The 14,229-nt window shown below is 39.8% G+C and overlaps 1 protein-coding gene across 9 annotated transcripts in view; it reads right to left on the bottom strand.

Moving 5' to 3' along the window:
* Window positions 1–14,229, bottom strand: part of RAPGEF2 (Rap guanine nucleotide exchange factor 2) — a 241,573-nt gene that overhangs the window by 158,221 nt on the left and 69,123 nt on the right. For all 9 annotated transcript variants that reach the window (XM_059697740.1, XM_059697742.1, XM_059697744.1 and 6 more), the window contains exons 2-3: window positions 11,446–11,516; window positions 5,993–6,049 (exon numbers count right to left, since the gene is read on the bottom strand). In XM_059697740.1, coding sequence (XP_059553723.1) covers window positions 5,993–6,049; window positions 11,446–11,516 — 128 coding nt within the window. The remainder of the gene's footprint in view (window positions 1–5,992; window positions 6,050–11,445; window positions 11,517–14,229) is intronic.

Raw genomic sequence — 14,229 nt, 5'->3', positions numbered from 1 at the left:
CCCATCAGGGGGTTGGGGCGCCGCCCTCTATCACCCACAGAACAGGGCCGATCAGGGGGTTGGGGTGCCGCCACTTTCACACTCAGGGCAGGGCCGATGGGGAGGTTATGGCTCTACCCCGCCACACACAGAGCAGGGCCCGTGGCGGGGGGGGGGGGGGGGGGGCGCCACACCCTGTCATACCCAGAGCAGGGCCGATCAGGGGGTTGGGGCGCCGCACCCTGTCACACACAGAGCCGCAGGGCAATCAGGGGGTTTGGGTGCTGCCCCCTGTCATGCTGATCCCGGTGCCGGGAGGCCTCGCGGCTCCGCTGATCCCAGTGCTGGGAGGCATATTACCCTTTTACTATATAGGGTAGAGGCCTGGTACATGGGTGGGTGCCAGCTGGTTTGCCCTGAAGGGTGTCCTGGATCAGGGTGGGGGTCCCCACTGGGGTGCCTGGCCAGCCTGGGTGAGGGGATGATGGCTGTTTGCAGCTGGTCACACACCCTTCAGGGTGGGGGTCCCCACTGGGGTGCCTGGCCAATCTGGGTGAGGAGCTGAGGGCTGTTTTCAGACTGGGGGTGACTGAAGCTCCCAACCACTCCTTTTTTTCTTTTCTTTTTTTTTATTCTGGGCCAGCTTTAGCTTTGAGGCTTGGCTCCAGCTCTTAGGCCTCCGCTGCTGAAAATAGGTTTCTGGCCTTTGCTTACAATGTTGCGATCCTGCTGGCTGAAGTCCGGCAGGTTTCTGGGGTTTTGTTTAGCTTCTATGTTTGTTACATAGTTGCTTGCAGCTCAGAGGCCTGCAGCGGCAGGCGGGGAACGTTGGAGTCCTCCATCACTGAAGCAAGCAAGCCTCGTGTTAGTTTCAAGCTGCCTGGCTGCCGGCCGCCATCTTGGCTGACAGTTAATTTGCATATCGCCCTGATTAACCAATGGGAAGGGTAGCGGTCGTACGCCAATTACCATGTTTCTCTTTTATTAGATAGGATAAATGTTTTTATTGATTTTTTTAGAGAGAGAAGAAGAGAGAGGAAGATCGAGAGATAAAAGGAAGGGAGAGGGAGACAGAGAGATAAAAACATCCTGCACGTCTCCTACGGGGGATCAAGCCGATAAGCCAGGCATGTGCCTGACCATCAACAGAATCAAAGAACTCTTGGTTCATGGGTTGATGCTCAACCACTGTGCCACACCAGCCGGGGGGAAGGAAGGGAAAGGTTAGCACTTTAAATGTAACTATATATTAAACTGAAACAGAGAAGATGGATGGCCATTGAAGAAAAAACTGGCCCTAACAGGCTGCTCAGTGGTAAGAACGTCATCCCATGGACTGAAGAGTCAAGGGCACATTCCTCAGTTGCCGGCTCCATCCCAGTTGGGGCATGTGTGGGAGGCAACCAATCAATGTATCTCTCTCACACTGATGTTACTCTCTCTCTCCCCCTCCCTTCCACTCTCTCTAAAAATCAATGGAAAAATATCCTCTGGTGAGGATTGACAAAAAAAAAAGGGGGGGGGTTCATTTCAGATTAAATTATTAAATAAAGATGTCTTAAAGTCCCTCAGGTTAGGAATTCATATTATCCACCACAGTATTCCCAAGCCTTTAAAACAGCTAGCATATAGGAGATAACAAGTGAAGGAAGAGAAATTACTTGATATTCTTGTCCATTGTATAAAGTTCCACTAAATTTATGTAACTTTCTAGTGCAAACAAATACAACCAGATTCTAAATGGGTGATTCTAAATTTTTAAAAATCCAATTTTATTGGAACCAATTTAAAGTGGCATTTTTGTCATCCTGCTGATTTTTGGTAAAACAATAACACTCTGGGAGTCAGAGCATCATTACCATAATTCCTTCCTAACAAAAGTTGAAAGCAGTAAAAAAAACTGAGAGACCAACATGTAAATTATCAGGATGACGATGACAATGATGCTGGCAACTAATGTTTTGTGCATGTTCTATGTATGTACTGTTCTAAATACTTTATGCAAAGTATTGCATCTTATCCTCACATCAACACTAAAAGTAGGTACTATTATTATTGTTTCCATTTTATAGATGAGAAAAATGAGGCACAGAGGTAGATCAAAAGGGTATCATATTTACCTGGTGAAATTATTAAAACCATAGACTTAGAAGTCGCCAGCACAATAATAAGGAAAATGAGTCATCATCTCTTGGTCATAAAACCAAAGTCTGACGTCTTTGATATTATTCACTGTTCTTTAAGCTCAAGGAGAACAAGAACAGACAAGTTATTACCCTGTGAGGTAATAACAGGTCCCAAAAAGAGAGGTGGTATTAGTTATCACAGAGTTATATACACCACAAATACAAGGGTTCTTTAATTTTCAAAACTGCACCTACACAAATCGGTAAGGGCAGAAACGTGTTGGTTCAAGGATCACAGAAGAAAATGATACAATTACCTTTCATCACAAGATTGGCCAAATAGTGGGAATCTGATTAAGTCAATCTACAATTAGTCTCTGAATTTTGGGTCTTATGAAGTCATGACCAACTGAACACCCACAGTCTTCTCATCGTTACTAACATGTCACTTAATTCTAACTAGTCAAAAATGAGCAATTGCTACCAATCAACTCTCGCCTCACACTCTTGCCTAAGTGCCTTCAATTCAGGATTATCTAAAACATGGCTTGGCATTATCAGCATAGCTCATATTCACTATCTAAACTGACTTTAAAGAAAAACTCACCTAGGTATATTTAAAGACACAGGAATCTACCTTCAAGTTAAATGAGTAATAAATAAAAACTGCCAGGGAGTCCTGATAATGAAGGCAGAGTTGTTGCTGGGTTTCAGCTGCCCCTCCCCCACTGGGGAGGCCAGCAGTAGGAAGAGATGGCGTACTTATCTCAACAAGTATACAAGAGTTGGCTTTTTTTTTCTTTTCCTATTTTTTTTTATTAAATTTATTGGGGTGACATTGTTTAATAAGAGGACATAGGTTTCAAGTGTAGATGTCTATGATACATGATCTGTATACTGCACTGTGTGCCCACCACCCAAAGTCAAATAATCTTCTGTCACCATATTTGACCCCCTTTACATTTTACTGACCCCCATCCCCCTTCCCTCTGAACTACCATACTGTTGTCTGCGTCTATGAGTTTTTGTTTTTCTTGTTTGTTCATTTGTTGCTTTCAGTTTTATACTCTACATGTGAGTGAAATCATATGGTTCTTAACATTTTCTGTCTGACTTATTTCACTTAGCATGATGTTCTCAAGATCTACCCATCATGTTTTCTGGTGCCATTTTTATGGTGACATGGAAAAGGCTAGAAAATGCTGTTGAGAGGGGTAACCGCTAAGACTGCAGAATCACCGTGTCTGAGCTCAAATCCAGGTCCGACTTGCAGCAGTGAGATTTTGGGCAAGTTGCTCATCCTCTCAAAGCCTCAGCCCCTTCATGTGTAAAACTGGGGTGATGACATCCACCTCACAAGACAGCTATAAGGAGTGGGTAACTTATCACACCTGAAGCACTTATTAGAATACGGGGGGGGGGGGGGCGCATAGAGAGTGCTTGTATGTTTGTTATTATGTCGTCATCAATACTACCTTTCAGAGGGAAGGACAAAATAACAGAAAGTTGACATTTACTACAACTAGATTGTTTCAATAAACGTCAGTAATACTCATCAGAGATTTCCAACTCTGACATCTGTACACCCCATTCCACTGATAGCTTTTACTTTTCCTAAAAGGAAGCAAATATTTCTAAGTTATTTACAGCTTAATTTCTTCAGTGTTAAAAAGCATTTGCCCTTGGTGTTAGTCCTCTCATTAATTATGTCTTGGTTATTTACTGTTCTTTTTCTTTTAAATATATTTTACTGATTTTTTACAGAGAGGAAGGGAAGGGAGAAGGATAGAGAGTCAGAAACATCAATAAGGGAGAAACGTCCATCAGCTGCCTCCTGCACACCCCCGACTAGGGATATGCCCGCAACCAAGATACATGCCCTTGACCAGAATCGAACCCGGGACCTTTCAGTCCGCAGGCCGACACTCTATCCACTGAGCCAAACCAGTTAGGACTATTTACTATTCTTATATATTTGGTGTATGTTCTTTTAAGCCCTAGAAGGATGTTTACAATTCCCTGCTAAAAATCCCCTAGATGGTTAAGTGTCATAAGTTAGAACCTGTGAATCATCCTAGAATGTATCCACCTGTATCTTTTTTTTTTTTTAATCCACCCCTGATATCCCCATTCCTTCAGTCTTTGAGTCACTGCAAGCACTTGTGACCTCAGGTTACATAACTGTCTCCTTACTGACTGCCCTACCCATCACTCAACCTAATCCACCCTTCCCGTTTTCAAACAGGCTCAGATAAGATTGTATCTTTGAGGGGATGAGTGGAGTTGGAAGGTGTTTGGCCACGTCATTTTGCTGCTGGAAAACTGGCCACCAAGCTACAGATTAAAAGAGACTTTATTAAAGATAAATTTTTTAAAAAATAAAATAAAAAGAGACTTTTAAAAGATATCACAATGGATGGACCTTATTCAGCTCTTACTTAAATAAATAAACCATTGAAAAAAAATTTCTGCGACAAAGAAATTTGAATATTTTCATGATATAAAGAATTATTTTTTTAAGCTTGATAATAATATCGTGGTCAAGTTTTTTTAAAGTCTTTATAAAGATACATAACAAAATAAACATGAATGAATTGCTATGTCTGGATTTACTTCAAAATAATCCAGTTATGGGCCGAGGGAGTAAAAGATGAAACATAATTGGCTATCAATTAGCAACGCTGGATGCTGAGTACATGGGGGTCTGTTACGCCATTGCCTCCAATATTGGGAACATCTGTAATTTCCCACAATAAAATGTTGTAAGAGGGGGGGAAATACTCATTTTCAGTTGCCAAAAGAATCAGCCCCCCCCCCCTTTTTAATTCCACATTCACAAGCACGTATGACTAGCCTGCCTCTTCTCTGGACTCAGATCCTGACCCACACTGAGTGCCAGTCATACCAACCCTGCCACAGTGTTCAAAACACCAGCCAGGCCCTTCCCTTCTCTGTGCCACTGTATATACTGCTTCTTCTGCCCAGAAAGTCTCTCTAGAGCAGTGGCCTCTCCGAGACGCTCCCCATTCCCCCAAGCCTTCCCCTGCACTTCCTCAGCCCGTCGTACAGGCCGATGTCCTCAGTCATCTTGGTTAGTTTTTGTTGTTGCTGATTCCCTTTTATTCTGCTTCTGCTTCCCTCAAGAGATTATGGCTTCCTTAATGGCAGAAGCTGTGTTTTATTTACTTCAATAAATACTCCTAAAATAGGCATGGAAAGTAATTATTTAATAACTGCTTTGGAAAACAGGAAGGAAAGTCAACAGAACCACCACCAGTCATGGCAAACAGTATTAACAAAATAAGATGTCTGGTAAGTCACAGTTTACATACACTAACATAATATTTACCCACTGTATGTTTATCACATTCTTTAAAAAATGAGTTGTGATTATTTTCAAAAAAATTTGTTACACATCTTGAAAAAAAAAATCAGTATGATTTAAAGAAGAAACTCTGCCTAAAGAGATGTGGGCAAGTTATTTTTCTGTTTCTGAAATATTATAAGCAAAAATATGATATTTATGCTACCTTTACATCTCATCTGGTGTAGTTGTGGGAATATATATTTTGTTCTGTTAAAAAGACTACACTACTTCTTATTTCATAATAATAAAAATGTCAAAATACTGCATAATGTGAAAGAATATTTCTGAATCACACGTGAGAGGTACAGCTACAGATGTGAAGTTATCAGCAAAGAACTATAAACATTTGCTTTGTCAGAAATAGCTGAAATATTTCACATTTCTAAACTATGAAAAATAAGTTAATGCAAAAATAAGGTAATGTTGACACAACAAGCTGGTACTACTACTTCTTTGATTCTTTAAGAAAAGTCTTTAGTTACTGAGTTTTACATTATACAAAGGGAAAGGAAACACCTACTAGTATAAAACTTCATTTGCTTCGTGTCTTTCATATCTCACAGTTTCACACATTAACCTGCAAAAGAAAGACATGAGCTCAACATCTGTCATGAAAAAAACACACCAATAGTTTAAAAGCACAAATGAGCCCTGTAGCCCAGAAAGGTAAGATTACTTATAGCTTGTTACAGTCACTTACTAGCCTCAAGATGAATATGTTTGGTTGCCGAGCTTAACAAAATAAAATAAAATAAAATAAAATAAATAAAATAAAATAAATAAAATAAAATAAAATAAAATAAATAAAATAAAATAAATAAAATTAAATTAAATTAAATTAAATTAAAATAAATAAAATAAAATAAAATAAAAAATAAAATAAAATAAATAAAATAAAATAAAATAAAATAAAATAAAATAAAATAAAATAAAATAAAATAAAATCTGGTAAACAGATGCTAGGAGAAAAAAAACATTTTGTTAAATGTCAACTTTGTCACATTTATTTTATAGGGAACAAACTTATATGTGTGTTTTTTATACTTTGCAAATGACATTTAGACAGATTCATGTTCTCCAAAGTAAACCAAAAATGAGAAGGAACCTTAGAAAGGAAAACCTAGTAATTATAAAAGTGGTGATTTCATTCACAGCTCAACATTAATGTTACTTTAACAGTATGGCATTTCAGACAAAAGTAGGCTTTTATTAACTCAGTATTTTTATGACTAATGACTAAATGGAGGCTTTACAACTTCTGAAGAACTGTTGTTTCAGCTGATTCATCCCTGAGGAAAAAAATTATGTAAATTATGGAAAACATGAATAAATGTTTAAATGTTCAAAAGAAGCTCAAGAGCAGCATCTTCAAAAAGCATCCTATTATATTAAGACCAAGTACAAGTTCCCAAAAATAGAGAAACGCAAAGGAGAATAGAGTGATGTTGTCATGTCTTCTTGTGGAGGATCTAGTATATAGAAAAGTTGTCTACAAAAGTGACTATTTCAACACCTCCTCTGGTCAATGAGGCTACGAGTCTCCAGTCCATGCAACACTGGGCTCCACCGTCACCCATCTTCCTTCCTCCGTTTGCTAAATCCAATAAACACTACATGCTCTTGATTTTCCCCTTGAAAACAACTCTCCTGGGTACTGTTTTTCCTTGTTCTTCCTGCTACCACCACCCTATTTTAGAGATCCTTCTTATCCTCTCAATCCCGTACTCCAAACATTCACACTGACTGGCACAACTCCAGGAGGCAGCATCGAGTCTTGAACACACACCATTGAACATACAGTTTTCTTTCATGGACAGAACTACATGAACTCCTCATAGGAAAGGATGACAGTCACCAGCGATGGGTCTGAAAATAGCTGGTCCTAAATCAAGTAACAGGCTCTGCCTTGTTTCCTGTTGGAATGAAAGAAGGGCCCTTGCCCCAACCTCTTCACTGGACCTCATCCCTTCTCCTACGTAAGACCCTGCCTTCCTGAAAGCTCACCTCCTTCTCCTCCATCACCATCTATTTCTCCCTCTCTCCTGAATCACCTCCTTTCACACAGAAACACATTTTAGCATCATCTACTGTGTATGGGAGGGGGACACCGTCCTTTACACCCGCATCCCACTCCGGCTATTACCCACATTTTGCTTTCCCCGGGACAGAAATTCTCCTTTTACAGTTGTCTATACACTATCTCTCTTTTCTCACCCTCTTCCTGCTCCCCCACCTTTTGGTTCCTGAAACTCCAAAGAAAAGGCTCTAAAACATTATCAGCGTCCTCTGTGCTATCGAAATCCTTTCTGTCCTTATCTTCATTGCACTTCTCAGCAGCACCGATGACTCCTTTTTCCTTACAGCAGTATCTTCTCCGGGCTTCCTGTCCTCAATCTCCAGGTTTTCTTATAATTCATTAGTCACTTTTTCTGTCTCCTTTGGATGTGCCCCACACGCCATCCCTCTACCCGACTTCTTAAGGTTATCTATCTATCACCTTTGGAAAGGCCCTTCAGCCCTCCTCTCCTCTGCACCACGTAATCTCATCCAGTCTGTGATTTCAAACTTAATCTATAAACTGATAACTTTCACAGCAATGCCCCAGACCTAATCTCTCACCATGGTAGGCACTCGGCTGTGTCATGACCATTTCATGTTCAAAATGTCCAAAACAGATGTTGAACTTCTTCCCTTAGAATCTGCTTTCTCACAATCAGTACCCAACTGTTTAGTCCCAAAACCTGAAGCCCTCATCCTCGAATTCTGTCTTCTTCACATCCCATCTCTCTGCCAGCATGTGTTTCCAAAATATACCCTCCCACACTGACCAAGTTCACCATCTCCCCTGTGAAAACCTAGAATGGGCCACACACACACACACAAAAAAAAAAATAGAATGGGCCACAATTATCCTACTAGTATCTATTCCCAGGATTACAATTGAAGATTTTTTTGCTTCTACTTTTGCAACCTATTGTCCATTCTCCACATAACTTCCAGACAGATCTTTGCAGATGTTAAGTCAGATCTCCTCATACCTCTGCTCTTAATTTCCACCACTTTTAGGACAAAATACAAACTGCTAAATCTTGAATACAAGAGCCTATACTTACTACTGTACTATAATCACTTAGTCTATCTTACTTTGCCATCACATCTGTCTTCTCGTACCTGAAACCTGTTCCCATGGCAGAGCATCTGAGACCCATCTACACTGCAGAGACCTTTGCCCATCTGCCCGGCTCAAATGTTACCACCTCCTTTGTGATTACACAGCACCCATTCTTACCAGGCCCAGCACATCTGAATAAAGCAACATTGATTCATTCCCTACATCTTGTCTGCCCCACTAGGAATGTAAGCTCTACAAAAGCAGCAGTTTGGCCTACTACATGCTGTATCCCCATGGCCTACATCAGTGTCTAACACACAGTAGGCACACAATGAGTAACTGGTGACTGGATAAATAATTTAACTGGTGCCATTAAAAAAATAAAAGATAAAATCTTCTATATGACAATGTTCTACTAAATGAAAGAAATGCCAAAAGTTGTTTTATCTTTAAACATTGTTAGGGAATGATTTATCAAAAGCATGTTGATCTTTACTAAATTCCTAAAGAATATACTAACCCTAGTTTAGTTGTTTTGTGATGATCCTGAAGTTCCCATATAGTATGAATTACACTCCTCCGTAACGCTGGAGAGTATCTGCATAGTTCAGCAGGCTCTTGCTCCCAACACTGACTGGCCCCAGACACTTACTCTGCTTTTTAGAAATTTTGGTCTCCACTGCTAATTATAGTACCCTCTTCCCCTTTGGCCAACATGTTGCTTCTAATCCACATGGGGTAAGAGAGTAAATATTTAAAAAATAATGTTGTGTTTAAAAATATATAATTTTTAAGTGAATATCTGAAAACCTTCGCATTGCATAGTGTGTGATCGTATAGAAACACAGTCAATCAACTGCTCCGAATCTATTGCTGGACATGAGAATGGGCCACAATAGTGCACAAAGCTGAGGCTTTCCAATAAAAGCCTGTGTCATGTCCCCCAGCTCCACTGCCTGTTACTGAATAAACAGACTGGAAATCTTGATTAAGAGCTGCTTTCCCGCCCCCCCCCCCCACCCCAAAATTGGAAAACTGTATTATGTAGAAGTCTTAACTGTTCTCTATTTAATCCTAGGGGTAAAACTTTTATTTAAAAAACTCAAAGGAACTTATCTAAATACAATGTATTTTTCCCAGAAATGGTTATTATTATAAAGCAGTTTATCCAAATTACTGCGTTTATGTGAACCTCATTTCTTAATTTTTCATTTGGGTATTCTGCTCTTGCTCTAAAAACGGACTTAAGATAGTTTCCGCTGATGTTTTCCACAAATAAGAGAAACAAATGACTTTTTAACATAAGCAAAATAAGATAAACATCTTAAAGGCTCCTCCTCCCTGTAAACTCAAGCCAACAAACAAAACTGTATAGTCTCCAAAACAGACTTTCTAAGGTATAAATAGACTAAACAATACCCTTGAGTTCATCAGTTATTTCTAATCAAAACTTACCTTTGAAATAGCAGGAAATTGATAGTTCTAAAGCTGGTTAATAAGTAGATGGAACTTCACTGTGTTATTATGTCTACTTTTGTAATTTTGAACATTCCCGTAAGTATTAACATTTTTCTTTTTCTACTGCATAGAATTTCTAGTATCTAAATAATTCATAACTACATACATATACTGTACACACAGTATAATCATTACATCTAGTTATCCGTGTGTGCTTTTATACGCATGAGAACGAACATTTATATTTCCATATTAATTCATTCATCTGCATATGAAGATTAACTGCCTTTGATTAAATTGACAGTTGGTGCTAACTTTATTTCTTAGAGTAGTTGGTATCAAAAAATATGTAATGAAAGTTACACGCTTTAAAAATTATTCTTGCTTTAATTTGAGCTATCTTCTAAATTCCCGGTGGTTTTGCCCTTTCTAATAAAACTTGACTGAATTTTTAAACACTTAACCTGCAATCTACTTTAATTTAGACGATTTTCATTAAAATTTTAATTTTAGAAGTAGTCAATCCTCTTGACACATTTTTCAATTAACAACTAAATATGAAATTTACATGCTCACAAATTAATTAGTGTTTAAAGATTAAAGGGGAACTATATAGAAAAAGTACTCCTTTCATAATTAAAAACTGCTGGTTTCACAACCAGCTAGAGGAAACAAAACCTTCCCACTATGTCCTAGATGTGTGTAATCCATCTTCCCAAGGTCCTTTATTTTCTGTTCTGATTAAGGGGAAAGAAAAGGAACTCACTGAATTATATAAGATGTTTTAATCTTTTACTATTCAGCCAGGTAACCATCGATAAGGGAATAGCTGTGCAATAGAAGTGATAAAATATTTATGAGTGGGCCACATAAAAATAACTATGGTATAAACTATGTTTCCCAGAAAGGGGTATGTCAATTTAATGCAATAAATAAATGCAATTTAATGCAATAAATATAGTACAAAGACCTAAAACATACTAAAATAACAAACCTAACCATTCTCTGAATAGTTAAAAACATTCTCATTTCTTATGTTTCTGAGCACTAAGATGTAGGTTTTTATTTGCCAGGATGGCAAATAAACATCTTAAAGGCTCCTCCTCCCTGTAAATTCATGCCAACAAACTCCTTCTGGTATATTCACCAAGTAGTGTTTATTACTTCAGGTGAGGGGTTGCAGGAAGAGGGGTAGAGGGAGAGAGGGTATCACAATGGCACAAATGTAAAAAAATTATTCTATGCATAACACTGAATTCAATTTATAAAATGTATAAAGCCAAGTACAGGGGCTCAAAGATGCAGGGTTTTCATAAGTAAGTTACCTTTACTTCTTCTTAACTATAATAAACAATCACATAAAATTCTAGCATCCTATTGTAATTAATGTTAAAATAACTTACCTAAGTTGGTGTTCCCTCAGGTTTGATAAGGCTTCCATACCATGTAAATAGGAATACACTATTTCCAGATCCTATTTGGAAGAAAAAAAGGATAGAAATCATTAGACTTGCCAGGAAAAAAGGCTTCCAAACTAAGTCACTATATTTATAGACCAAATTAAAGACAGGTTTAAAAAAAAATACAAGTTTTCTCAGACATTAAAAATAAGCATTATTAAAAGAAAAGCTGTATAAATGCCATCCATTACAACTGCCTTTGGGAAATATACAAAAGCTTGTGTGTGTGTGTGTGTGTGTGTGTGTGTGTTTTAATTGATTTCAGAGAGGAAGGGAGAGGGACAGAGAGATAGAAACATCAATGTGAGAGAGATACATCGATTAGTTGCCTCCTGCAAGCCCCCAACAAGGGCCAGAGATAGAGCCTGCAATCAAGGTGCATCCCTTGACCGAGAATAGGACCCGAGACCCTCAGTACTCGGGCCATCACTCTAACCACTGAACCACATGGGCCAGGGCATGAGTCTGTTATTTCTCAACATTATGGAGTTTCATAGTTGTATAAGAGTTACCCTTCTATATGAGTTAAGTCACAACTGTTAATGTGCCAGTATTATATGTGTGAACCTAGTTTGAATGTATAATTTGTGTAATTATATAGATTACTAGAGGCCCGGTGCATGAAAATTCATGTACTGGAGGGGGGTCCCTCAGCCCGGCCTGCCCCCTCTCACAGTCCGGGAGCCGTCAGGGGCGGGAGGTGACCCGGCGATCAGGGGAAGGCAACGCCCCCATCACACCTCTGCTGCTGTTACTGCCGGCAGCACAAGCCTCGGCTGGCCCTGGTTACCTGCGCCTTGGGCCGGCCCTGAGCAGCTGAAGGGCTGAGGGGACTGGGTGACTCCATCTTGTGGCTGTGGGCACTGCCATCTTTGAGGGCATGGCAGTCAATTAGCATATTCCCTCTTTATTAGATAGGATATCTGTGAGTAGTAACTACCACCATTATACCTTTATCTTAAAACAATATGTATAATTATAACTTGCAAATGCAATAAGATTGTTTCTTAGTTAATAAGAATGTGGAGAATAATGGTATCTTGCCACCTATAAATTACTGACATAAGGTCAAGAAGCCTATATTATAAAACTAAGACTGTGAAGGAAAGACAGTGCATCATACCATTACTGCATGGCCAAATTTAAAAAGTAGCTTTTCCATATATATGTATATACCTGTATAAATTAAAACAGTCACATCATAATCATGATGTTTGGGGAGTAGGGGTGGATGGGTTTAAGTATGGCCACTCAAACAATATACAACTAGGGAATTCCTTGCCACTGTTTCATGTGCGGATTTTAGATGTTTAACTAGACATAAACTTGTTACATGAATTGAACAATTATATCCAAAGTTTACACTTAGAGAAACTTGTTTTAAATGGCCTATGCCACAAAGAGCTTATAAACCAGGGGAGCAGTCATTACTCTACAGGAATCTGTTGCATGGAAGGCAATATTATCTAGCTCGAATGAGATGACTTGACAGATTCTATCTAAACTTGAGATCTCTTAACTGTAACTAACAAAGGGATGCTGAGAGATTGGTGTCTAGATGGCAGAGAACAAGCACATAAATGTCACGTGTCACTGTGCAACATGAACCTGACCACCACAGATTTGGGGTAAGTAGGAAAAGCAGAAACGCTATGGAAAGGCATCAGGAAATCTCTGCTCTCAGACTCGGAGGAATGAAAGAAATCTGACTAGAGACAAACAAATGAAATGCAAACTACAGGAAGGAGGAATCTGTGGCTACGTTTTTCGTCCTACTAAAGAGCCCAGTAGCCAAACACTAGGTTTACAAGGATTAGGGATGAGAAGGAAGGTAAAGAGCAATGGAAGGCAAAAAGGAAGATAAGCTTGATTCTCCTTTCCCAGGGCCAAGGCGAATTGGGCAACTTCTTGAAATAGGCAAATACAGCCTTTTGGGCCTTCTGATCAGTTTTCCTACCCTCTCTCAGGGTGCCCAGCAGCCTCCCGTCACCACAAGCCTCATTCTGGGGCATCGTGCCCTGGTCTAACAATTACAGGACAACAATCTGAACACAAATGTGGATGTGAGTGGTCAGCGGGGACCCTTGAATCTTCCAGGGTCCAGGAACTATCCACCAGTGTTGGCATTTCCATAGCCCAAATGAAAGACAGAAACAGAGGGCTAGGTAGGCAGTCAGGGACAGGGACCACGTGGAGGCAGGGGGAAGAGAAGTCAGACATGGAGGCAAACAAAAGACCTAGAACTAACTGGGCAGGAACCTGGCTTGGGGGGGGGGGGGAAGGGAGGGACAGGACTTGACACTTGACCCGGCTAGGTGGGAACAGTGACGTTACGTTGGACATAAAGTGGCAGTCCTCAATCAGGTCCTCCCATAGGCGGGAACTTGAACTTCAATATAATTGGATATTGCCAGAATTCCTTGAAGGAACCAATCAGAAGCTACCAGAGTATATGAATATTCCCTAGACAAAGAGCTTAAGCGGTAACCCATTTGGGGCCGTATATCCCCCCTAAGCTTTGTTTTCCCCCCCCCAATAAATTTTGTTTTCTTCCCACCACTTTGGCCATGAATCCATTCTTTGGTTTTACAAGACCAAGAGGTCGGACCTGACCACATTTCGGGTTTCACAAACAAATCTCTAAGTGGTATGAGATCGAAGGCAGCACAACCAAGATCAGCCGCGTATGGGGAGAGATTTGAGGGCATGAGAGCCCTGCAAAGCGGG

The sequence above is a fragment of the Myotis daubentonii genome, chromosome 5 (assembly GCF_963259705.1).
Source record: "Myotis daubentonii chromosome 5, mMyoDau2.1, whole genome shotgun sequence".
Lineage (NCBI taxonomy): Eukaryota > Metazoa > Chordata > Mammalia > Chiroptera > Vespertilionidae > Myotis > Myotis daubentonii.
This window is presented reverse-complemented; position numbering and strand designations above follow the sequence as displayed.